Source organism: Physella acuta, unplaced genomic scaffold, assembly GCF_028476545.2.
Source record: "Physella acuta isolate Inbredline_101_S28 unplaced genomic scaffold, ASM2847654v3 ptg001619l, whole genome shotgun sequence".
Taxonomy (NCBI): Eukaryota; Metazoa; Mollusca; class Gastropoda; family Physidae; genus Physella; species Physella acuta.
In genome coordinates this window covers 90,152-117,668 of record NW_026733133.1, presented here as the reverse complement: position 1 = coordinate 117,668, position 27,517 = coordinate 90,152, and the positions used below count along the sequence as shown (strand labels likewise).

General features: G+C 40.6%; 1 protein-coding gene across 1 annotated transcript in view; it reads right to left on the bottom strand.

Annotated features, from left to right (window-relative positions):
• The window catches only part of LOC131929364 (protein kinase C-binding protein NELL1), a 159,738-nt gene that overhangs the window by 106,576 nt on the left and 25,645 nt on the right, over positions 1 to 27,517 (bottom strand). The window contains exons 3-7 of the mRNA XM_059285505.1: positions 24,968 to 25,102; positions 5,527 to 5,677; positions 3,714 to 3,981; positions 320 to 392; positions 8 to 90 (exon numbers count right to left, since the gene is read on the bottom strand). Of these exons, the coding sequence (XP_059141488.1) occupies positions 8 to 90; positions 320 to 392; positions 3,714 to 3,981; positions 5,527 to 5,677; positions 24,968 to 25,102 (710 nt within the window). The remainder of the gene's footprint in view (positions 1 to 7; positions 91 to 319; positions 393 to 3,713; positions 3,982 to 5,526; positions 5,678 to 24,967; positions 25,103 to 27,517) is intronic.

The window sequence follows — 27,517 nt, the reverse complement described above, 5'->3', positions numbered from 1 at the left end:
AACTCACCTTCTGCTTAAGCTCTGTGTACATCAGCGACATCTCCTTGACCCGTTGTTCCAGATCCTGGAACTTGCCACATGTCGCACACTCTGGAACAAGTAGCAACATTCAATTTAATCCAAACAGATATGATCAAGCTAATGGTACCTTTACCATTTTAGTAAACATCAGTGTGTAAACTACATTCAACATGGTCATTTATTGATTATTCTGGACATGAAAATATATACTTTCTTTAACAAAAGTAGTGTTCTATAGTGTATCAATTGGACCACAATTTTAGAACAAAAGTGCCAAGCAAAAGTGCCGAGAACTGACCTGTATCTTGTGGAGAACACTGCAACAAGTACCCGTGTGATTGTGTCACTATCTTCACATCTTGCAGCGCCCCCTGTCAATTTGAAAATGTACATTTTAAAATTTTTGCTTTAATACACTTTTTTTTCTGAAACTTTTTTTCAACGACTTCCAAACACGATAATTTATATTGATGACTTTTGTGACAAAGCCTGTTTATTGGTTATTGAAAATACACTCAGACACACACGCACAGACAAACACACCGACACTTACATACGCACATACACAACATAACAAAGCCACCTATTTGAAGTGAATCTCTCCCAGGATACCAACTTGTAGGAATGACTGCACATCCCAGTCAAAATATCAATACCCCCCCCCCCCCTGAAGAGTTGCGACATTCTGACCTCACTTGGAAGACGAGCACTCCACTGCGAGCTAACGTTTTAGCTCGGCGGTTGGCGTTTTTTCAGCCTTGTTGATTGATTACTTGCTGTGTAACAAGCTAGCCTCGACCTAGTAGCATGGTTTTAAGGTTTTTTAAAGGGGTTGACAGACTTGTTTTTAGGTTTGTTTTTAGGTTTGATTGCTGGGGTTGTTAACTGTTAGCCTCGACCCTAGGAGCATGGTTTTTAAAATTTATTCTTGTTTTTAGGTTTGTTTTTAGGTTTGATTGCTGGGGTCATTAAATGCTAGCCTCTACCTAGTAGCATGATTGTTAATAGACTTTTTTTTAAAAGTTTGATTGTTGGGGTCGTTAAATGCTAGCCGCAACATTAGAGCATGGTTTTCATTAGGTTTTTTGTTTTTTGCTTTGACGGAGAACCCTTTTTTAGGTTTAATACGGTACACGCCCCTAAACTTTTGTATGTATATGTTTATTATAGGCTATCCCGTTAAACGCTTACTTAATACACTGTATACGTATTCTTGTTTAGTTTTATTTAGATAAATAAACAGCAAAGCAAAATGTATTTATAGTACCTCGAATAATTCATATGCTATATTATTATATTATAAATTACGCCAGTGTTAACTTAATAGAGTTTTACAACAAAATGGAAACGTTATATTCTACTCTTGTCTTGAGAATTCAAAATTATGATTTCAGTTTATTTCTGGGGCTGGGCAATTCTGTGTTTTAGTAGTCCTCAAAATGCGCCTGTAATGTTTTACATTAGCCTGTTACAAATGGGATTTTCAGCTAAATTTGAATTTAAAAACATAAAATGTTGGAAGGCTAGATTCAACTGTACATGTTTTTCTAGATACTAGTTAGATATATCAACAATCATTAGCTACAATCATTACCATTTTCGTTGATATTTTAAAAAGTTAAAAAAGTATTTCACGTGTACTTTAAAGCTGAACCGAGTTAAAACAGCCGTCAATTATTTTACACTACAGGTAATTTTCGTCGTACACAGATAGTAGCATGACGATTTTAACACGATCCTTCCCCCATTATCACCTCGTAGCCTAGCAACGCCTCTATTCAGTGAGTGGCGTGGACCAATTCACGTGCAAATGATGGCTCATTGTTTTTTTTTTTAAACGTAGCAATTGTTTCATATTTGAACATGAACGTGAGCACGTCTAAAAATAAAAGATGAGGGATGACTCAAACATTGCCAAATTGTTTTGGCACGTGTGTAGGTAGGTAGGGGGGGGTAAGATGTGTGGGGTGGGGATTTGGGGGGGGGGGGTGGGGTGGTACAAGACGGTACTTGACAGTACTACTGTAAGGTACATTGGTGTATAGGTAGGGGGGTAAAGATGTGGGGGTGGGGATGTGGGGGTGGGGTGGTACAAGATGATACATCACGATATATTACGATATTATAAGTAAAATAGTGTGTAAGGGAGGGGGTAAGGGCTAAATTGTGTGGGGTGGGGGTGGGCTGAGTGGGGTGGTGCAAGACGGTACAACACAGTACTGTTTAGTACAGTAGTGTGTAGGTGGGGGGCAAAGTTGTAGGGGGTGGTGACATAGGGTGGTACAGCGATACAAGACTACTATATTGTACAGTAGGGTGTAGTTAGTTGCTAAAACAGGAGCTAATGTAACGATTGGGGTGGGACGATCCAACACGGTCCAACGCGGTACAGTAGGGTACAGTCGTGTTTGGGAAGGGGCTAAAATGGTATGGGTCCCTGTGGGTGGTGCAGCTGAACACGGTACAGCAGGGTACAGCACGGTACAGTTATAATTTGCACGTGACTAAAAAGGTAGGTACGCTACATGTCCGGTACAAACGGAGCACGCACATCTCGATGATATCCTACTTAGCGATTTGTTGTTTCGTAAACTGTACTCGTTCGTCCAATAAAACATCTTCTACCACGAGGTGTTTTTAGAAGTAGCTTTAGAACTAAAGTAATCTTAATGTTTTAAATATATTATACTAATACAATATTATCCTAGATAAATAGGATTAGATGAATATTAAATACTTTAAATAATTCTATTTTCTACGATCGTTTTTCATCAAAGTATTCTCAAACTGTTAATAACAGTCTATTCTATACTAATGTAAATATTTGAAGAAGCCAAAGAATACAACTGTCACAAAGCACGTTTTCACACAGCACGCCAAGACTATCTTGATATCGACCTTAATAATCCCTGCCTGACCTTAACCTTAACTTCCTACGATTCTTAACTCTATAGACACGAGAGCCGCATCGAGTAGACGGAGCGTAATATCCCTCGTATTTTCTCCAGTTGATCGACTTCATACATTTGCCGGGATGTCTAACTCTTGAGGGAGATATAAAGACATCCGCTTGACGTACAGTAGGAAAATGTCGTCTCGCTTCGTTCCCCACGGGCCGAGGCGATATATGAGGTTTTTTTTTTTTTTTTAAATGTGTTGAGAAGAAACAGCCTAGAACTCTCAATGAAGTGTGGGAATTTATTCTTCATGTTCGTAAACTAGCTTTAAATGTTGTAATTTTTTGTGGTTGATAGGGTTCAAGATTTGCTTGCATACACCACGGGGTCTTTACTTGGCATAGGATTTGTAGTTCCATTGTGTGTGTGTGTGTGTGGGAGGGGGGTAAGATGGTGGGGAGGGGGGGTCAGTTAGTTTATTCTAAGCTTTGTATCCGTCGTAGCGTGAGGTACGGGTGTTTTCTTTTTGTTTTTTTTTTCTTTTGGAAGCCCTATGCAGCATAACCGGTTTCTAAAAAAACTAAGGCACGGGTTATTTGGGTAGTTTTAACTGTAGATACTAGTCAGGTATATCAACAATCATTAGTTAAAATCATGACCGTTTTCGTTGATGTTTTAAACAATCCAAAAATATTTATCGTGTACTTTAAAGCTGAACAAAGTTAAAACATCTCGTTTTAGTGTAGACAAATATCGCATATCCATAAAAAAAAACAACGGATCCAACCTACTCACCCTGAATAAAGCCAGTTGACCGTTACGCTGACCAATATACAAGGTCAAGGGCCCACTCGCCGTGCGGTCAGAGGTAGGAATCACACGCTGGTATATCCTGTTGCAGTCGACGAAGACCGAGATTTGATCTCCGGCCAGCGAGACGGCCAGCTTGTGCCACTTGCCGTCGGCCAGTCTGTAGGGGAATGTTTCCAGTTGAACCTGGGAGTTGTGTGTGTAGTGGAATCGGAGCTCGTTCCGGTGGCCATTGCTCTCTATCTCCAGGAACCTGCGACAGGAGGTCAAAACATGGAGTGAGTAGAGAACGTGCAAATATGGCGGGTACAAATCAGAGGCGTAGCGAAGGGGGTGGGGGGTGGGAGGGGCGTACATATGTCCCCAGGCGCCGACCATAGGGGTGCCAAAATAAGCTCATTTTAGCTGCTATTTTGAATTATAAATATAAAAAAAATATATGGGGGGGGGGGGGGCGCCAAATTGAAAGTTTGTCCCCTGGCGCCGGGAGGGGTCGCTACGCCTCTGGTACAAATATGGTAGGAGGTAGTTGTAAGGGGAAGTCGTAGAATTCTATAGGGGACAAGAATGGCAGGAGGGAGTAGAGTTGTAAGGGGTAGACGTGGAAATATATAGGGCACAAGTATGACAGAAAAGAATAGAGTTATAACATGAAAACTTGCAAGCAGGAAGAGTGCCCGTATGACAGGAGTGAGTAGTCATAAGGGGAAAACAAGCACGGGTCCCATGTGATAGAAATACAGAGTTCGTGAGGGGAATTCTGAATTAGGTCATTATAGGAAACATAGAGATTAAAAAGAAAACAATGGCAGAAACAAAGCGTCTACTTAAAGAGGAATAAATAGCTTATGATTTATTTTGAAAACGTCATCGAGAATGTTTAGATTGTTAAGGAAAAAAGTAATTTAACAAAGGAATATTTAACAGTTATTAATTTAATTGGTATAAAACTGTTACTCATTTAAAAAAGGCAAACTGACTCTTTTAAGAATGGTATATACGGCAACTCACTAATAAAAAAAAAAAGAATTTGTTGTTTAATTAACTTCAATCAAATTATTTTTCAAGCTAAATGTATGATGCTGTTCTAATCAGTTCATTAACATAGTTTGAATTGTCAGACAGTTCTTGGCATCACAATTCTTCATCGTAATTTTCTCATTCTTTCCACAACTTGAAAGAAAATTAACTGGAATATTATATTTCTCTTTGACAAGTGTAAGGCCATCTTCGCTCAGAAAATTGTAATTTGACTTTAAAAATAGCTGGGAACAAATCGACCGAGTAGCTAGGTGGTATGACAGTAAAGTTTAAACAACTTACATGCAGTTGGTAAGGGAAACAAGTGTTAGAGGTGGTTTTGTTAGAAGTTGGAGGTAAGGTAAACAACTGTCAGAGGTGGTTTTGTTAGAAGTTGGAGGTAAGGTAAACAACTGTCAGAGGTGGTTTTGTTAGAAGTTGGATGTAAGAGAAACAACTCTTAGAGGTGGTTTTGTTAGAAGTTGAAGGTAATGGAAACAACTGTTAGAGGTGGTTTTGTTAGAAGTTGGAGGTAAGGTAAACAACTGTTAGAGGTGGTTTTGTTAGAAGTTGGAGGTAAGGTAAACAACTGTTAGAGGTGGTTTTGTTAGAAGTTGGAGGTAAGGGAAACAATTTAAAAAATTTACTTTTTTACAAACGGTAAAGAACCGATTTGAAACGAAAAACTAGCAAGCAAGCAGTTTACCAGTCTTGTAAGAAGCGTTTGCAGTTTACCAATGGTAAATTACATACCATGTAAGAAATGTAATCAGCTTACCTGTTGGTGTCTGAAGCGAAAGCCAAGAGGGTGCCTGTGTTGCCCACTTCCTGCCGGACCGAGCTCAGGAACGTCACCTCGGTGGGGTCCTGGAGGAGGCGGAGAGCCCGCTGGGTTAACGCCCTTGACAGAGCTATGCGCCGATCTGAATCTGTGGGATAAAAAGTGGGGCAGCCTTAAAATAACTGGGTTTGTTGATGTCAAAAACTATTTCACAATACATTTTATACATGTTGTTTAGTATATATATATATATATATATATATATATATATATATATATATATATATATATATATATATATATATATATATTTCCGTTTCAGTTGATCCTTTATTTATGAATCATTTGTTCAAGTTATTTATTTTTAACTATTTGTATTTGAAGTATTTTCATCAGATCCTCCACGATAGAAAAAAGAACGACCACCCATTCTAAAAGGGAGATTATCTCAACCAGGTAGGTGTTCCAATCATAAGAGGGGTGTATCCGGGGAGTTGTAACTTGGGTCTGGCTATGCTAAGCATGTCGTTATGACTACATCACCCTCCCACCCCACCTCCAGTTTTTGACAGCTCGAGTACATGTGTCCACCCCAATTAACGGGCTGTGTTTTAAGTGGAGGTGAGTTAGGCTAGGGGTGGGGGTGGAGGTGAGTTAGACTAGGGGTGGGGGTGGGGTTAAGTTGTGAGGGGAAGGGTCTATCGGGTCCTGATTGACGCGTCCCAGGCGATATCTTCACTCTAAAGTCTTCTCAAGGTTCAGGTTTTATTTCTTGTCTGTGTGGGGAGTGGAAGACGGGGTGGGGAGTGGAAGACGGGGTGGGGGTTTTAGGGGGTCGGGGTTAAAGTTGAGATGGTGGGGGTAAGAGGGTAGGTCCGTAAGAGAATGTAATAGATCTGGGCCGCGGCGCCGAAATGTTTTGGAGCCGGAGTCTTAGAGCTGGAATTTTGGAGCTGTAATCGTGAAGCCGATATATTGTAGCTGTAGAATTTCGGAGCTGTAATCGTGAAGCCGATATATTGTAGCTGTAGAATTTCGGAGCTGTAATCGTGAAGCCGATATATTGTAGCTGTAGAATTTCGGAGCTGTAATCGTGAAGCCGATATATTGTAGCTGTAGAATTTCGGAGCTGTAATCGTGAAGCCGATATATTGTAGCTGTAGAATTTCGGAGCTGTAATCGTGAAGCCGATATATTGTAGCTGTAGAATTTCGGAGCTGTAATCGTGAAGCCGATATATTGTAGCTGTAGAATTTCGGAGCTGTAATCGTGAAGCCGATATATTGTAGCTGTAGAATTTCGGAGCTGTAATCGCGAAGCCGATATATTGTAGTTATAAACCGGCTAATTTTTCCAGTCGGAAATACTTTTTGGTCTTTGAAAAAGCCACGGTTGTATCTCCAGGAATTGAAGGCGAAGGTGTTGAGAAATCCAAGGCAATTCAATTGGTTCAAAAAAGTTTTTGACCAAAAGTTTAAGAAGTTCCAAGCTTAAGAACTCTGTATTCTTGGTAGAGATACGAAAAACGTATATCGAAATGAAGTTAAAAAATAATCTAGCTTTAAAATAAAACGATAGTAACTGTTGTTTTTTTCTGGTCTTTCCTTGTAGGAAACGTTTGCAGATGCTGTTACACCACAAGTTCTCCCTGACTAGTTATAGTGAGACATCAGGCCATCATCACTGATAACAGGAGTTATGCCCCTTTGGTAATGAAGATAAGCTATACATTGGTTTAGCGTTTCTTATTTCATCCCCTCCACCCCCCTCCCCTCCCCCCCTTTTTTTTATATATCGGTCACCCGGAAGAAAACATTTTAAAATGAAAATGTTTCCGCACATAGGGCCAGAGGAACAAAATATTTCTTGCTATTATGGTACCAACTAAAAGAAAAAGTCTAAGGCTAGAGAGAGATGGCTTAGGGCGTCAAGCGATAGCGAGCTAGATTTGATCCCAGATATATTGTACATTCCTCTCTCGCGCTACCCACCTCGACCATCCTCGTTTTTATTTTATTTTTATTTTTTTGGGGGGAAATCATTTTTTTTTTATCTTAATTAAATTCAGATTTATAAAATCGTTGACCGGAAGAGTCCCCATTCAGATCGGAATAATTTCCGACGAAGAAATAATGGCGTATAACGATTATCGTTTGACATTTTCTTCAAAATGTAAATGGTCTAAAGAATCATAACATAACAATATGTAAATCTCAATATAAAAAAAGTTTTCTTTTCTTTTGAACGCACACGATGAAAAATATCCATAAACAAAAAAAGTTTTTCGCAATACACGCTACTCTCGACACAAATTATTCCGTCGTTGAAGATGGTATCGCCGGCCGGGATTAACCACTTCAACACAACAGGGGGTTGCAAGTTCATAGACTCGTCGCATCAGTGCTTTGCAATCATGGGAATATTTTTCCTCAATAGAGTGAAAAACAAAATCCGATGAAAAGTTGATAAGAGTAAAAGTATGGTTTAATGCTCTTATCAGATAAAGATGCTAGAAAATTAGTTTAGATCTATCGGAAGTTATTTAAGTAACTGAAGTTGTGGGTTTTTTAAAAATGAATTTAGACGAAAAAATAAACAAATCTCCGTATGTGCTATTGTTATTTTAATTTTGTATTTGAATGCGTTTTTATCTTCACGATCAAAACCTTTTGTCGAATGAGTCAAATGTTAAAGTTTATATTTCTGTAACTTAGCTTGTATAGTTAAGGCTACTACTTTATTAATTTCAGCTAAAGATAGAGTTATTCAAATGTGTTTTGTATGTGGTACTACAAATTAAAAAAAAAATAACACCCATAAATTCATATATTAAAAAAAAAAGAAAAATATATTTTCTTAGACTTACGACGAAATCTTTGCAAGACGCGCCCACGAAAAGTATGAATCATTTATAGACATGAGTTTATCGTGTTATTATTTTTTTTTCCCCTGTCGTAACTGCGTTACGCCTAGCTTCATTTTTAAGCCACGGAGAAGTCAAAAAGGGGAGAGAACTGTACTTTCATGGGAGATAACCTTCAGATATTTTTTTTCTTTCATGCTGTGGGCGGAGATAAGGGGGAGGTAAATGGAGACTCCCTGTGATAGACGCCACTGGGCCAATGCGTGTGTTCCCCATAGTGGAGCCGACTATTATGTTTTATGGACACACCATTAGCCATAGCACCCCCCCCCTCCCCCCTACATCCCCACCGTCTACACCTGGCTTGATAAGGTGTACAGAATCACCTGGGTACTCTCCCCCTTGCTATTTCTGGTTCCAGGGTTTTGTTCCTCTTCATTGATTGAGGGTCTGGGAGGTGGTTTTACTGGAGGGAGGAGGGGAGGTGGTTTTACTGGAGGGAGGAGGGGAGGTGGTTTTACTCGAGGGAGGAGGGGAGGTGGTTTTACTGGAGGGGAGGAGGGGAGGTGGTTTTACTCGAGGGAGGAGGGGAGGTGGTTTTACTGAAGTGAGGTAGGGGGTTGGTTTTACTGGAGGGAGGTAGGGGAGGTAGTTTTACTAAATCGACGCTCTAGAAATCATCGACAAAACAACATTCGCCTTACATGTTCCTCCATTTAACTTAAATAGATGCACTATAATTTTTTTAAAGATACTGCAAGGTCATTTCAAATCTTGAAAACTTAAAAAGAAAATATCTCAAGATTGGTATCAAGAGGACTGTTGAAATCCCATTCAATAATATGTCGCTGGAGAAATGCCGTGAATTATTTCCCTTTAATCTGGCGTAGCGTCTATTTGTACGGCTGAGCAATCAGATTGAAGCTCCAAAGGAATTAAAGTACATCATTTGCATAGATTTAATTATGTTTTGCCAATAACTTAACACGATCCACTGCAGCCAGGGAACGTGTATGTGTGTGTGTGTGTGTGGTGTGTGTGTGTGTGTGTGCGTGTGTGTGTGAGTGTTGGTTTTATCGACAGGAACCAAGTCGAATACTAATGTGTAGTTTGGAGGGGTATATGCTAATGTGTATTGTAGGGGTACCAGACTAAGGCTAAGTAAACTATCGTGTGTATACTAGTAGTGTGTATATTGTAAGGATTGTGCTTTATGTATTGAATGGGACTAGACTAAGTATCGTTTCATTCCTAGAGAAACAGTGTGTATAATATAAAGGCTGTATTGATGGGAGGGGGGGGGGGGTAGACTAATGTCATGTAGCCAGGCTCGGCTAAGGTTTTGCACATTGTAATAGCACCAAAGTTGATTTGTATTACAACAGAACTAGGCCAAGGTTACGTTCAGAGACGGTCTAAGACCTTGATGTACAATTTAGACAACCTAGGCTAATATTTATTGGGGGCGGGCTAGCCTAATGTCTATTGGGGGCGGGTTAGCCTAAAGTCTAGTGGGGGCGGGCTAGCCTAATGACCGCGCATTGTTGTGAGCCTAGCAGCCTGCAAGAATGTCTTCCACAGGTGATGACGCGTCGCTTCTCAGGCGTGTGTGCACGGAGAAGAAACAGCAAGTGATCTACACAACTGATGATAAGTAAAACTTTTAGATTAGTTGAGATCTTACAACGTGGACATGCGGCGGAAGGAAGGGGGGGGGGGGGGGTATTTCAGGTATTTCAGCCAATCGAATAATACGTAGACTATTGATATGTGTTATGTTTTGTTTTCAATAAAATAGAAATATCCTTGCCATTCATACACCCCCCCATCCCCCACTTCAAAAATAAAAAAAACGAAACCATCAAACTGATTACTCACACGCATTATTTAACAGGTCAGTACTCATCCACAAAAATAGGTCTTCGTTAGAGTAGCTATTTTTTCATCACAGTAGATACTCAAAACCATTTTATGTACTGACGTGGACTGGGTACAATATCTACTGTATCAGCAATCTCGTTTTATGTACTGACGTGTACGAGGTACAATTTTTGGTCTACCAGTAATCACGCTACTAAATAGTCCGGCCCGGGGCATTAACAAACGCTTCGGATAAAAATAATTAGGAAACTAATTACCATGGACGTCGGGGGCATGTGTGCTGGGGGAGGTACTACGCCAAGTTCAAGGACGCCTTGCTGTGAGAGACTAAGTGTGTGGGGTGTGGGGGTGGTAGTGGGAGGAGGGGGCGTCTTTCAGGAATCAAGATTTTTTATTTTTTTTTATTTCTTTCCTGAACCTTGCCCAAAGTGGAAAAAGATTAAAAGTGACTCGGCCGTATCAGAGCGTCTAGAATTAGATCACGTATCTCTAGATGTGATTTTAATGTTAAATAAAGAAGATACACAGGAATAGCCCGTGTTTACATATTAAAAGAAACTGAATCAGATTCGTTTCGTTGATCTTTATGTTTTCATTCAAGTTTTTGGTTATCTGTTAAGATTTAATAAAAAAAAGTATCGTCTAGTCTATAGAAGAAAAGAAGGACGGGGAGGGAGGGGGGGGTGGGGGTATTGATTAATATGGACGATGCGAGTCGTACAGTTTCAATTGAGAGAAACACGATTAAATATTTATGGGCATGATGAGTACTTGATCTGGTTGTGTGTAGTTATGGTGTGCTTCACGTGTGTGTGGTCATGGTGTGTTTTACTCATTAAAGACAATAGGTTAACGAGTCGATATCTTAACTTAACGAGGTGATTTCTAAACTTAACGAGTCGATTTCTTAACTTCTTAATGGAACAGACGAAGAAAAAGTAGGATGTGATAATTATTATCGGCCCCCTATGCTAATGTAACACCAAATTTTCCAAGGGAAACTGTCTATTTGTAAGTGGCTAATGGGGCCATTAATACGCATGGTGCTTTTGGGTGCAGTCTCACACTGTGCATAGAGCTCTAATATTTTCATGTGAAAAAGAGAGATACAGTATGGAGTAGGTAGCGAGACATCTAAATACTAAGGCAACTATGTTTTTCCCGTATTATTCCAGAACAAGGAACGAACACACAGAGCTACACAGAGACAAAGCACACTTACATCCTGTAACTATTTTGGTTGTTGTGTAACGTGTACATACAGTAGAAACTACAAACACAAGCGCACTGTTCCCCAATGTTTTCATGTTTAGACAATCTTCGGAAACGGAAATTTCCGTTTTCCTAAAGGGTACTTCAGATTCGCACAGGCAAAAAAGAAGGAAGACAGACAATACTAATGGTTCTTCCAATCATCGGAAAAGGGGGGGGGGGAGGAGGGGGTATATGTATTGCTTTAGTTGCAGACAAGATGTTTGCTGTGTACTTTGGAATGTCAAATATGTTAATTATGACATAACGGAAATGACTTTCGCGACTGTGTTGTGGTGGATGGGCCACGACAGCCGGGTGATAATTACCCCCCTTGTCAATTGCTGGCGTGGAGGACTACTACACACTGCGGAGTTATCGTTAGTGGTTTTGATCAATGGGAGTTATGTCCCTTTTACACTTTAACACGGCACAATATATTCATATTAATCAATGGGAGTAATGTCCCTTGACACAATAATACGGCACAATAGATGCACCTTAATCAATGGAAGTTATGCCCCTTTACACTACAACATTAATCAATACATTTAGCTTAATGAGAATCTCTACACAATATATTTATATTTTCTTGTCTGCATGATCAGGATAGTTTAAAAAAAATATTACTAACAATAAAAGTAATGACTTGTTGTAATAGTTGATTATGTTGTTGAGGAAATATTATTTTAGCAACAAATTAGTAATCAGAATACGTATTTGTATTTGTCCTACATATTTAACGTGGTGTAGTGTTTACATTACCAGAACATTGTTGGGGGCTTTTCTATAATATGTACAGTGGCTCGTCATTAAATTAAAATATCAATTAACATAATTACTTCAGAGTACTTGAGTATCTTAGCTACAATTCGAAGCTTACACCACTTACAGTATGGCTAGAATAAATTTTTTTAAAAATAACTTTGTCTGATTTCTAAGACAGAAATAACAGGTTTGTTTTGTAAAACATGTTTGACTGATTATATCATATTGGCAGATTTGATTAGATTATGTTGGCTTGATTTTTTTAAAAACCTGTTGTTGATATAGGGATGACTTGTTTTTTTGTTTTTTTTTCACGTTTCCGATAACCCTCCACTTCAATGACCTTCGGATCGGAGTCGTTCCCGACCGGGGGTCCGATCAATCCGAACGTCTGCTGACCCACTCGTATGATGCGCGCCAAACGGGATTCGCGCCAAACATGCATCACGTGACGTCATCGATGCTCACACCGGAAGGCCGTAAAAAAAAAAACTTCACGCTTTCTCGGGGATTTGTAGATCTATGCCAAAAAAGAAAGAAAAACTCCATATCGCTTTAATCTCGTAATCTTCCATTTCGAGTGTTGTGCAACAATTTCCGCTATTTTTAACGAGTGTAACGGTTACATCATTACATCCACGCTTACAACTAATGACGTCATAAAATATAAAGCTAACAACAAAACTGATTTTCATTCTATCCTTGAAACTATTGTAATCCCACTTACACAAGAGCTTCCTGATAAAGGGCGATAAATCTTCTTTAAAAAACAAAACAACAACAACATATTTCTTAGAACCATCCTGTGTATAAATAGACTGAGTGATAAATGGGTGAAGAGAGGACCGTGTGTTTAATTATTGAAACGTGAGCTGGTCAGACCAGGCCAGTAAATCACTCCTTCCCTCGTTTCCAGAGCTTTAGATCAATGGAAGGTTAAACCCAACGATGGCTGGGGGATCAGACAAAGGCGGGTGGGGGGTAGGGAGGAAGGCAGGGGTGGGGTGGGCTAGTCTCTAATTAATGGACGTGAGGGGTTGTGTATGGCTAGCACAAGATGGCATAACTCTGGTGGTGAGTGGCTTAAGGCGGGGGGGGGGCTGGGTGTGATGGGGTGAGTTAACAGGTTGTGTCTCAAGATCGCTTGCTCTTCACTATATATATATATATATATATATATATATATATATATATATATATATATATATATATATATATATATATATATATATATATATATATATATAATTTATTATTTATTTATTTATTTATACACAATTGCATGAAGATGCATGTACATTCCTATGGTCTAAATATATAAAACTTTGTAGTTGTATTTATAACTACACCGATATAAGTGTATCAACACATTATCTAGTGTGTATTGATAGATTTTAAGCTCACAACGGCATAATACTGATGTGAAGCTGAGCCACTATCAACAGTAAGAACCTCACCAAGACGCGTGGAACGAAGACATTCCACTGATAGTTGGTGGTAGAACAGGCATGTGCTACTCGCCAGCCAGAAACATCCGAGTAGCACACGCATGTACCACTCGCCATACAAAAACATCTCAGTAGCTCACACATGTACTACTCGCCATACAAAAACATCTCAGTAGCTCACACATGTACTACTCGCCATACAAAAACATCTCAGTAGCTCACGCTTGAACTACTCGCCAGCCAGAAACATCCTGGTACCCTAGACACGTCCTATTCACCAGACGAAAACACCTTTATACAACAAATTACGTTCTATTCGCCGGAGGTTAAGATAGTTCTAACCCAGACAAGTTCTATCCGCCAGTCGTATAAACCTAAAACCTCTCCAAAATCTACACTGAATGGGTGAGCGAAAGAGCATTTTTTTCTTTCATTTTTCTTTATTTTTCCTTCTCTTTTTTCTCTTTTTGTTTTAACTCTGCAATGACGTGTAATGATTTTTTAGAGCCGTATCTGACCCGTGGTGAATAGGGAACCTGGAGATTCCAGAAGTTTCTGCTGGAAGTCCGACTACCGGGCCGCACTCACAGAGGTCTGGAAGTTTCTAGATTCCTAATGATGAAGTAGAATAGACCGAGGGGGACTAGAGGAGGTCCCGCAGGAGGGAGGGGATCCCGCGAGAGTGGGGAGGTGGGGGTTGATGGAGGGGGAGAGGGGGCGGTCAAGGTTTAATGGCCTCACATGAAGGCTGGTTGTAGACACGGCTCCGGCTTTAATGGTTTCCGGTTTCTACACCAACCGGCGCTAATGAGGCGACGTGGCCGGCTTGATGGCCGAGTGGATACAAGGGCCAACGAGATGGCCAACTGCCGGCACGTGACTGGCGCATGTCTGGCACCTTGGGAAGTTTAAGCGGATAAACGTTTTCTGTACAAGGTTGTGTGGCCATCAGACTAGGTCCCTACCCTGGGGCAGCTTAGTGGAACTTTCTAGATGGAAATCTGTACGTTCTAAACGGGATACTCATGAACATTCTAACTAATCAATATAACTTCCAAGTTAAAAACCCACTTTGAAATAAAATAAAAACAATAAATAAACTATATACTATTTTTATACACTTATTTATTGCATGCCAATAATCAACACTAATTGTTTTCAATATTATTTTTTAAAATCCGACCAAATATAGATTCTATATTTATACATTAGCTGTCAAATTTTGTCGACGCTACAACAAACCCACCTAGTTATTACCTGCAACTGGCAACCCTACCTGAAGGCGAGAGGTGTTGGTCGACCATAGACCGTACGCCCGCCGATCGACCAAAAGCATAAAACCACCGGCGCTTAACGTTGAGATAAAAGGAAAGATAATTCTAGATAAGTATTGATAGCTAGGTCCGACTCGATAAACTCTAGCACTTTGCAGAGTTCGTTGAACTTTAGCGTTGAACTTTCGCGCTGGTTATTTATTAATTTTAAAGTCGAGGTTTATTAGTTTAAAAAAAAACGTTTCGTCATTTATTAAAAGAGTTGTTGATTCAGTTACATTCGGTATACACTAGAGTTGGCAGATCAAGGTATGAATTATCTTCAATGTGTTAATCAGGTAATTAATCGTGTAATCAAGAAGTAATAGTAATGTGTAATGATGGTGTTGGAGGGTGTTACAGCATAAATTATAAGGAAGATGTTAAGAACATGTTATTGTCTTGATGATTTTTGGAAGATGTTATAGGGTTTGTATGGATGATGTTAAGAAGATGTTGTTACAGTGTGTAGTGATGTTGTTAGAGTGAGTGCAATAGAGAGGGGGTGGGGGTCAATTGTTTTCTAAATTGAAGCTGAAATAGCGCTGGCAGTGTAAAGCGTAACTTTGAATCACAAATCGTCACACTGTTTCAAGCTGGTAAACATTGTGACCCGCTGTTAAACCTTGTTAAACATAGTTAAACGGTTAAACCCTGACTAAACAAAATGTCACCACGACGATTGCTCAATGGCTTTTGATCTCACTGAACGATCACTGCGGGGGACTACTTACAAGTAGTAAAACAACTTTTGAACTTTGCTCGGGGTATCGATTAGCCCACGGTCCGATTGATTTGTGAGTGCTGCGTATCGATTGTGTTTGGGTGACATTAACAGACAAAAGCTGGCATCACCAGTAGATGTCTTTAAGTGTTAGTATCGGGGGGGGGGGGGGGGGGGGGGATGTGAAAGTGTCTAGGGAGTGGGGAAAGGGGGGGGGTCCAAATTGCAAGGATGGGAAAAATTATCGGGGGGGGGGGGGGGAGATGGGTGTGATGTAAGATCGCGCTGAGTTAAAAAAAAACAGTTACGGTGAGGTTAGCTGAAAGGCTAAGGTAAGATTACACAGAAGATTAAAGGTTATGGCCCTCCTGGGGTCGACCTTGAGTTAGGTGGTGGGGGGGGGGGTCTGAGTTGTAGATTTGGTGATACATTTTACGAAAAAAAAAAAGAGATTTGTGGAGTTGGTTTTTATGACACGGACGACAAAGTTAATGACAGCCCCGCAACACAGGCAGATAAAAAGGCATTGAATTGAGGTGGAACCGTGCCATGCTCCGTTAGTCGCAGAGATAGGGTGGAGGGGGGGGGGATAGAGAGAGAGAAAAAGGGGGAGGGACAAAGACAGCTGTCGTTAGGCTATTGAAGTAGATTTTAATTTATGCTTTTCAAATGTTTGTTAAATGATTATTTTAAAAAAAATGCGTGAAACAGCTATTCAAACTGTATTTTAGACAGCCGGAAGCGAATACTTTTGACACTTTTTTTTTGGCTTGACAGCAATACCCCTGCCAAAATGTATCCTAACGTATTCTTATGTTGGCGTTTAGTTTAATCCAGGCCGACAGATAATCCGTTTTACACCACGTTCCATAGGACTATAATGTAAATATAATAACAGACGTGTTCTAAATTATATAGACCTACATCCTGGATAATACTGGATTAGTTTTTGCAATAAAAAGAGCTCGTGGTTTATTAAACACACACATCCCCGTCCCCCCCCCCCCCCCCCACACACACTACACACACATCAGCACACACACTACACACAGTCACTGATCAGCTGATGCCCCCGATAACCTCTAGACAGAATAAGGTGAAGTCATTGACCTTTTGATAGACCAACATTTTGCAACGCACACCTACACTTACCTACTTTTTACCTAAGGTGTTAAGGCTACCTATGCAGATGCGAAGGCTCCTGATGGAAGTGCTAATGCTACTTTCTGTGCTAAGGCTAATTACAGTACCGTGGCTACGTAGTACAAAGGCTATTTGTGAATGTGCTTTGATTTATAGAAAAGTCTTGCTGTACAATGTTACTGCGTTAAAATCATAAGTGATGGAGATGGCGGTCGGTGTGATAGTGTGTGAAACTAGGTTGGGTTATGTGGAATTATGTGATGTTGTGTGGGATATGTACATTGATGTACGGCGTTTGTTTTAGGGTTGTGTGTGGCTCGGTTTGGGGCTCCTGTGATGCTTTGGTGGATTGGCAAACAACAAAAATGCTGTAGCTTTGTGTCTTACAAGAAAAAAAACACACATATTTTTCAATCTCTAAACTAATCCGATTTAAAACATTCTGATAAATTAAAACAAAATATCGCCAGTATCTACACAAACACACCCAGGAACGTTGTTCAAAGATTATTTTTTGATGTGGGTTTTCTCTCTTGCGGTAGTCCAGCGTCAAGTATGGAGGAATGCTGCTATTGTTTGGAAGGGTTTCGCTAGAATTTCAGACAACGGCGTGGCGAGCACAGGTGGATACGAGCGGCTCTTTGATCTACCTGAGGAGGGGGAGGAGATGACGAGGGCGGGGCGGGCAAGTCGGGATTCCAGACCCGCGCCGTGTAGTTCCGGAGATGGGGCGAATGCCAGGAGTCTGGGCAGGCTGGGGATGGTACCGTGCTAGTTAGGGTACTTGGGATGGTACCGTCATAGTTAGGGGACTGGGATGGTACCATCCTAGTTAGGTTATTGTGGATGGTACGATCCTAGTTAGGGTACTGGGGATGGTACCATCAAAGTTAGGGGACTGGGGATGGTACCATTCTAATTAGGGGACTGGGGATGGTACCATTCTAATTAGGTTACTGGGGATTGTACTATGCTAGTTAGGTTACTGGGGGTGGTACCATCATATGTTAACATAGATTTTCATGGTATCGTTTCAAAATAGACAGAATCATTGGAAAAAAGTGCGAAGTTATTAGCTAGTCCGTACAGTTTCAAACGAAGAGTACATTTCTGTTAGGATAAAGTATACGTTTCTCGAGGAGCACTGAGGCGTACTTTATTTAATACTTCACTGAAAGTATGCCCCCCCCCCCTTCAGACGTAACGGTCCCTAGCACAGAAGTAGAGTGCATTTGTTTATTTCAACACTAGCTTATCAGGGGAGTGTGTGCTCAATATTCTAACCTAGATCCATGTTCCTACAAGACCACGAAGGACCGTTTTTTTAAATCTGTTTCCTAGGTTAAAGCTTAACTTCTTGGGGGCGATCGTGTAATATATATTTGTTTTAATAAAAATACATTTTTAGGGAAAAATACATAATCTCCTCTGCATATCGGAGAACCATATATAGCCTATTTCTCAAATCGAGGATGGGTAACTTACAAAAAATACAAACCTAGACAATAGTTTATACTACTAGGGTACAGCATTACAATACAGTTGCACCAAGAGACTAGCGTGCCGTAAACAGTCTAGTGAATAGCGTACCGTAAACGGTCTAAATTGGGTAAGGATAGAGATGGAAAATAGAACAAAAACTGCATTGCACTGTTCCTGACACTGACTACCTATCAGGGCGGTTGTGTCAGTGATTCTATCGTGGGACAGTATCACTGACATATCACTGACATGCTGTCAGTGTTTTGATATCACTGATTCTGTCATGTGATTGTATCTCCAACGCGCGGTACGATCTGATACGTCATGACTAGCACGAGTTATCGTTCGTTTTGTTAACACGATAACGTTTTCAACTTTCAAATATGGAGGGGGTTGGGAGAAGGGTTGAGGGAAGGGTTGGGGGGAAGGGTTGGGGGAAGGGTTGGCAGAAGGGTTGGGGGAAGGGTTGGGTGAAGGGTTGGGTGAAGGGTTGGGTGAAGGGTTGGGTGAAGGGTTGGGAGAAGGGTTGGGTGAAGGGTTGGGGGGAAGGGTTGGGGTAAGGGTTTGGGGATGGGTTGGGAAAAGGGTTGGGAGAAGGGTTGGGGGAAGGGTTGGGAGAAGGGTTGGGAGAAGGGTTGGGGTAAAGGTTTGGGGAAGGGTTGGGGGAAGGGTTGGGGAAGGGTTGGGAGAAGTGTTGGGAGAAGGGTTGGGGGAAGGGTTGTGGGAAGGGTTGGGGGATGGTTTGGGGGAAGGGTTGGGGGAAGGGTTGGGGAAGAAAGATTTTGTGAAATATATTTTTTAAATAATCTCTTAGATATCCAGATACTTAATTTTTTTTTAAATTCAAAAGAGTGAAGATAAAAGTTCGTTAAATTAAGAAAAGTTGAAAGAAAAAGTCTGTCAAAATCAGGGGTATAAAGATTTCAGACAGAAACAGACGGCGCGGGGTTTGTGGGGAGACAGACAGTAAAAAAAAAAGGCAGACAGACATTTGGGAGTCAAACATGCATGCACGTGCCAGCTGGAGCGAAAATAGCAAATAGGATGAAGGACACAGGGGGTGCCTGGTCCGCATACCTGCCGCGGCCACATACCTGTACGTCTGTAGCCAACAGACTCACCGGTAGATGGTATCTGGGCGAGAGGCACCCACCAACGCGTTTTACCTGATAGCAGAGATGCGGGGTTTACAGGTGGGGGTGGGGGTGGGGGGGGGGGGGGGTGAGGTCGGATTTTTTCTGTGCGTGTGTGTGCAATTTAAATAGAATTGTTAAACAGAACATAATACCCAGTGTCTGGTTCGTATGGAAGGGGAAGGGGGTGGGGATTTTTTTTATACAAAAAAAAAGGTTTACAAATAGTTAAAATATCAAGTCTAATCGATGAAGACATTTAGGCGGAGATTGAGAGGGACGTGAGTGAAATGGGAACGGAAAGGCGTTTTCCGGGTAAAGATAAACTTCTTTTATTCTTCGGCGAAAGAGATTGTGCGGAATGGAAGGGTTATCTGACATATTGTTTAGTCGATAAATCAACAATATATATATATATATATATATATATATATATATATATATATATATATATATATATATATATATATATATATATATATATATATATATATACATATATATACATATATATATATATAAAACTTATTATATATACATATATATAACGTAATATATATTATAACGTAATATATATATATATATATATATATATATATATATATATATATATATATATGTATATATATATATATATATATATATATATATATATATATATATATAATATATGCACTAAGTGCACCGAGGCACCGAAGCGGGTAAGACTTTCTTGCACTAAATGTTTGGCAATCCGATGCTTGAAGCATATAAAGTTACCTGCAGTGATGTTGATATGAATCCCGTCCTATCACACGATGAACTTAAATAAGAAAAAAATTGCTATTTAGTGACGGCAAGCTAAAGGAGATTTGCTTTGACCCCGTGTGTTGGTCTAATAACCTAATACAACACAGGAGAGGTGAAAATGTGGTTTGACCCCGTGTGTAGGTCTAATAACCTAATACAACACAGGCGAGGTGAAAATGTGGTTTGTCCTTGTGTGTACTAGCAAGATTTACCACTACATAAGCGAAGGAGAAAATGTGTTTTACACAAGTTTGTAAATATGTAATCTACCACCACACAGAATTGATCTAAAACATTTGCCACGGTAAAATTGTGTATCTAAAGTATATCGATATTTGCTTCAAGTAAAAGCAAGAAATAAATTTCTTACGGTTTTTTTTTCCTTTTTTTTACGCTGGAATTAGTCACGAGGAGGCATTTAAAAAGATGTATTTATAGATCCGCCTAGCGAGGCAAAAAAAAAAAAGAAACGAACCAATTACAGCTAGACAAAATTCGATCCAAACCCAATTACTTGTTTTTTATTCTAGTTTCTTTCTAACGTTTTGGTGTTTAGTGAGTTAATATTACCTTGTTTTGTTCACCAACTACAAATTTGTTTGAAGTCAATTATCTATGTAATTAGAATTAATTTGTCGGCTTCAATCAATACAAACATATTAAAAAGAGAAGTAGGGAGTCTTTTTTTTATAGAACTATTTTTTTTTCTTAAGTGCTGGTGACATATCCGTGTTTGATATTGCTGTTGGTGCAAGAACGATATTAAATTAGCTTAAAAGTGAGTGCATTGCTGCGGATGGAGGTTAGGAGATTTGTTTTCCATAGTGCAGTATGCAGCCTTAATGCGAACGTCTTTGGGTAGAAATAAACTTTTCAATCCTCTCTATGTGTTGGTATATGTTTAGGAGAATATGGAAGGGGAGGGGATTGCGTTTTTGTTTTTTTATAGTAATACGGCAAATTCAGAAACATTCCTGTTTTTTTTTTCAAAGAGGAACAACAGCTGGGTATTTTCTAGTTTGAAATGTGCACATTTCTTTAACCCAATTGAAATTCCCCCTGAGTGGATATCCAGGCCCTCTGATAGAATAATTCATTCGATTCTCTCATCCTCCCAGCGTACTCACGCAGTCACGCGAGGAATGGTTATCGCAGTATCGCAGGGGTCAGGGGTCAGCGGCTCGTGCAAGCCATAAATCAGATTGTTATTTGCAGGACCCGGTGCACAGCATGCAGATGATGAAACTTGATGATGCTGGCTTGCAGGGGACAAATTCGTTGTGGAGGTGTGTTTGTGTGAGTACGTGTGTGTATGTGTGTGTGTGCGCGCGTGTGTGTGTGTGTCAGTGGCGTAGCAAGGTCGGGTGTCACCCGGTGCGGCACATGATGGTGTCACCCCCCCCCCCACCCCCGCTCACTCATCCGCCCATCACTTCACGCGACCCTTACACAGAGTTACATATATAACATATATGCAAGACAGATATTACATATATGCAAGACAGATATAACATATATGCAAGATAGATATGACATATGCAAGAGGGTCTTCTCTATTATAGGAACACTAATTAAGAAAATAATAACAAAACTACCTTAGTTCAGTGTTGTTTTATGTAAATGTAATTAACGTTTTTAGCTAACAATGAAACCTAGTCTTTAAAAACTGCCATTTGTTTTGGTGATTTTGCGATTCTTGTTTTTTTTCTTTTATAATTATACCTCTCTATTTATAACATTGCGTGCATTTCTATCAGACACCACGCATACATACAAACACACATATATTAACACAAAGAACGATTTTAAACATGTTTTTATAGCTTCCCTAACGAATGAAAAAAATAATGTTCGCTGACATAATATAAAGACTTGAAAGAACGTTGAAATTGTTACGCACCAGCGGAGCGTGTCGTGTTGAAAGACAGTGTTTACAGGTCAAAGTTACACTTAGACACCTTGAAAATATTTACAACATCGAATCTTGTGGGCCATGTATGATGTGATGTGTAAAACGTGTGGGGACAGAACGATAGAATATTTTGTATCACTGTGTGATGTCTTTATATGGGGCGGTGGTTGAGGTACAAGTGGTGGAGATGTTGTCGTGTTTTTTGTGTCATTGGTGATTTTTGCTGGCGTCTAGTGGTGGATATTGAGGAGGTGGATATTGAGGAGGTGGATATTTGAGGAGATGGATATTGAGGAGGTGGATATTTGGGGAGGTGGATATTTGATGAGGTGGATATTTGATGAGGTGGATATTTGATGAGGTGGATATTTGATGAGGTGTATATTTGAGGAGGTGGATATTTGAGGAGGTGGATATTTGGGGAGGTGGATATTTGAAGAAGTGGATATTTGAGGAGGTGGATATTTTAGGAGGTGGACATTGAGAGGTGGATATTTGAGGACAAAAACATGTGAGAAGATGGACATTATAGGAGATGGACATTTAAAAAAAATTCATTAAACAATTCTCCAAACTACTTGAGATAATTTAAAAAAAAAAAGAAGCTGCGCAGCCGTGCATGTATATTTAACAGAGCGAAGTAATTTCTGTATTCTTTATTAAGGCATCGGGTTACTGTGAAATTTGGTAAGCTGTAACCAGCAAACACAAGTGTTACGTTTGGACGTTCAGACACAGAGATGACAGTGATAAAAGTTAATAATAGGCGGGAACATTCGATACTTGTACATTACCTGCTGATGTAGTTGACACAACTCAAAATGAGCTTACGATCAAATGGCAGGTGAGGGCGTTTAAAAATTAATTTCAAGTGAAGATTGATGTCCCTTTAGTGACCCTGTGACGCTTAAGGTCACCAGACACGGGTTATTGGGTGTGTTCTAGACATTTGTTGGAATACTTTTTTAAAAACCACCAAGGTCAAGATAAAAAAAACCCACCTAGGTGGTTATACGCAAATTTTCTAAGATAAAAAAAAACACCACCAAGTGTGTATACATATTTGGTAGAATTATTTTTTTTAAACCACACAAAGGGCGTTATATTTACAACTACCGCGTCAAGCAAGGGTGTTAAGAAGGGCGTTACAAGGGGTATTAAACAAGATAAGTTGTGGTTTTATCACATACAATCTGGGAGGGGGGGGGGTAGTGTGGCGAGGGTGTGATTGCTAGCTTCAAATGTCCCAAGTTCGATCCCCGGACAGAGAAGGCGCGTTAGCTTATGGGAGAAGAGAGAGAGAGCGCCAAAAATCAAGCAACTACTGCCTTGCAGATTGATCTTGGAGGGAGAAAGGCTATGGAAGGCTTATCAAGAAAGATAAGCCGGTGGCAGTCAACTAGTCATACAGCACATAACATGCTGACATGTAATACTTCATTGAAGTGGAGGCAATCCCTTCTTTCTCTTCTTCTTCTTCGTTCTTAATTTTAGTGTTGGAAGGGATTCCCTCCAACACATTTAAGTATACGTGTCAACTGGTTATGCGCCGTTGAGACCATTGACTCCGAGTTCAGCCCGCTTTTCTTTTTAGATTTGCTTCCATAGCCTTTGTCCAACCACGAACAAACTACAAGGCATCAGTTGAATGCATTCCATTGTTTACTTTTTGTTTAGATTTACATAAGCTGTCTTTTTTAATCAATTGGGTCACATTTGCATTTTGAAAAAAATCAAACCTGCTGATTAATATTTCACACGAAATAGTTAGACCGTGACGGTGGAGGGTGAATCGAGGTGGGAATTATGGGGTTTTGTGTGGGGTGGCGGCGGGGGGGGGGGGGGGGATTTACACACTCAGCATGTTCAATTGCTTTACCATACAATTTTACAACCGTCTCGGCAATAGATAGACCAGCATGATTTAATACACGTGAATAGATCACATGCGTAACACGTGGACTTGAAAAAAAAAACACAACCGACGCAATAATGTTTACACAAAGTTTGTTGGGGGGGGGGGCGATCGGGAGGAAGGGGCATACAAAAAAAATATAAATATGCACACCCAGCAGGTTGTCTGGTGACGCCACACAATTTTTCACGAACCGGATGTAGACATGGAATCAATGCATGTAAACTGTTGGAGCCTTTGTCACACCCTGATGGCTTTGATGGTAATGTCTGTCTTAACTCTTTTTATGTGTCTGGTAATGTCTATCTAAGCTCTTTTTGTGTATGTCGTAATGTCTATCTAAGCTATATATGTATCTGGTAATGTCTATCTAAACTGTACCTGTATCTGGTAATGTCTATCTAAGCTCTGTCTGTCTATCCATTTGTCATGTTTAGAAAAGACATCAAAGGTGTGAAGAGCCAACCTAAACAGAGGTGTCCGTTTGTGGGTCATCTGGTAAGACTCGCTTCTATGTAAAGTTGGTGCAATTGGGGAATATTGATCAGACTAGACCTACTACTTTAGAGTAGCATTGGACCCAGTATTACTTTTGGTGAATATTGGTGAGACTACTACTTTGGGGTGGAACTGATCAATGATACAGACTTGCCTTCGAGTACGAGTGGTCAAGTAAGAGGCTTACCTTCGAGTACGAGTGGTCAAGTAAGAGGCTTACCTTCGAGTACGAGTGGTCAAGTAAGAGGCTTACCTTCGAGTACGAGGTGTCAAGTAAGAGGCTACCTTCGAGTACGAGTGGTCAAGTAAGAGGCTTACCTTCGAGTAACAGGGCTGGGGTGCTGTTGTTTGGTCCGGTGGTGAAGCGAAGGCCAGACAGGGAGTCGGCGGACGTCGTGTTAAGGCCATGGAGTAGGTCAAGGACGTCGTGACCCACGGGCTCCACGGCTAGCCCTGGGGAGGAGAAAAACACAAAATGGAAGTATTATAATGTGTGGGAGGGTCTTCAATCATGAGTGGGGGGTTGTGTGGGGTGTGTGGGGTTTATGTGGGGTGTGGTGGGAAAGAGGTGGTAGGAAGTATGATAATGGCTGTGAGGGTCTTCAAACGTGTGTGGGGGTTTGTGTGGGGTGGGGTGGGAAAGAGGTGGTAGGAAGTATGATAATGTGTGTGAGGGTCTTCAACCGTGTGTGGGGGTTTGTGTGGGGTGGGGTGGGAAAGAGGTGGTAGGAAGTATGATAATGTGTGGGAGGGTCTTCAACCGTGTGTGGGGGTTTGTTTGGGGTGGGGTGGGAAAGAGGTGGTAGGAAGTATGACAATGTGTGTGAGGGTCTTCAACCGTGTGTGGGGGTTTGTTTGGGGTTTATGTGGGGTGTGGTGGGGAAAAGGTGGTAGGAAGTATGATAATGTGTGTGAGGGTCTTCAACCGTGTGTGGGGGTTTGTGTGGGGTGGGGTGGGAAAGAGGTGGTAGGAAGTATGACAATGTGTGTGAGGGTCTTCAACCGTGAGTGGGGGTTTATGTGGGGTGTGTGGGTGTGGGTGTGTGTGGAAGAGGTGGTAGGATGTCAGAATTAATTTGTGGGAGTTGAAGGTGATTTTTTTTGGGGTGGGGAAGAGGGGCTAGGGCGTATGAGTTAAAATATAATGGAACGAATGCGAGAGAATTAATGTGTGTGTGTGTGGTGGAGGGGGGGGGGAGAATGTGTGTGGTGGAGGGGGGGGGGGAGAATGTGAATATATGTGTCGGGTTTATGTGTACCAGTAATATTTTTTTTTAAATATATCTCTACCATTTGAAAACCTGATGCCCATTTGCATATGTTGAAAGAAGCATTGTCGAGTTTCGGAACACTTGCTCAACTGTTGAAACCATTGACTAAGCGAAACATTCAGCCGCAAAATATACTCTAAAGACTCGACCTTTTTCCCGTTTTTCAGCGAGACCTATCAATTCACCATGGAATACATCAGATTCTATCTAATCTGTAGGGTTGACAGAGTTCATGCGGTCCTCATTCAATGACTTGCTTTACATCTCCAACTAAAAGTGTATTGGAGCTTCAAATCTTCAGCTTTAAGTTATCTATACATCGAGGGTAGATCTATATGGCATGAATTAAAGTGGCTCGCCCAAGAGTGAAATGCGGAGATGGGGATAAAGAGAGAGAGAGAGAGATCTATATACTGATGGCCTGTTTGTTGCCAACATAAACCTTAATTCTGGATATAAATTAAAGGTGATATCCATTTATAAAGTTCATAAGTTCGTGCATACCTATGACCTAGTTTATCATCATAACAAACTTGTGTATAAGAGTGAGAAAATATCGTATCTCTAAAGAGGCGACAAACAGCGCGTGACGACGCTACACTTGACTGAATCCCCCCGCACCCACTAAGATACAACTTAGCTTTTTGTTTGCTAGGAGGAACAGGGAGCTCATTAGAGGGTGTTAAACTCTCTGGCTGGCGTCTAATGGTCAGTGGCTAATTCTGCTTAACAAATCGGATGAATGAACAGTAGTTTGTTCGTTCAATGGTGTTTATGATATTACCATCAGAGTTGGCTGAACAAAGTGAAGTAAAAACGGGAATTCCAGGGCGTTTTCTATACCAAAAATAAACCCACCCGCAATGTTATTGAAGTATTGAATGGACAAGCCCCCCCCCCCCCTACTTCCTAAACACACCTCCTAGCGCCGCCTTTTTCTGGGATTTTCTTGGATGGCACTTGATTCTGTTATCAGAGTTTATACAAGCGGGGGGGGGGGGGGTGGATAAGGATTATTGTTTGTTTAAGGTTTGGGATTTGTCTTTGTATGATTATTGGGGTTGGAGTATCGTTACTAACAATCCTACACACAATCATACACGTGAGTAAAGCTAATCCAAGATTGAAACCAATTCATAATTAACCAGAAAATGCTTTCCTTACACAAAATCCCAAGAGTATTTTTTTTACATAAAACATTTCATATGTGAATTTTTTTGTTTATGAAGCACACATTAATGCTTATACACTATTTACATTGTTTATAGTAGCAACTGTACAAGCAGCATTTCAGTTAAATCAATAAACAAGGATGTGTGTGGAGAATGAGGACGCTGGTAATGATGGGTAGGGGCATGTGGGGGTGGTGATGTGCGGGGGGGGGGGGGGGTGTTACCTGCGGGGGTGTTGGGGATCTAGATGTCTGTTTTAGGCACGTATTGACGCCTTGTTTTTTAACGGAATGATAGGTGCACGTGTACACAGCGTAATGACAAGTGTACGTGTACATATTAGAATGATAGGTGCACGTGTACATATTAGAATGACAGTGTACGTGTACACATCAGAATGACAGTGTACGTGTACACAGTATAAT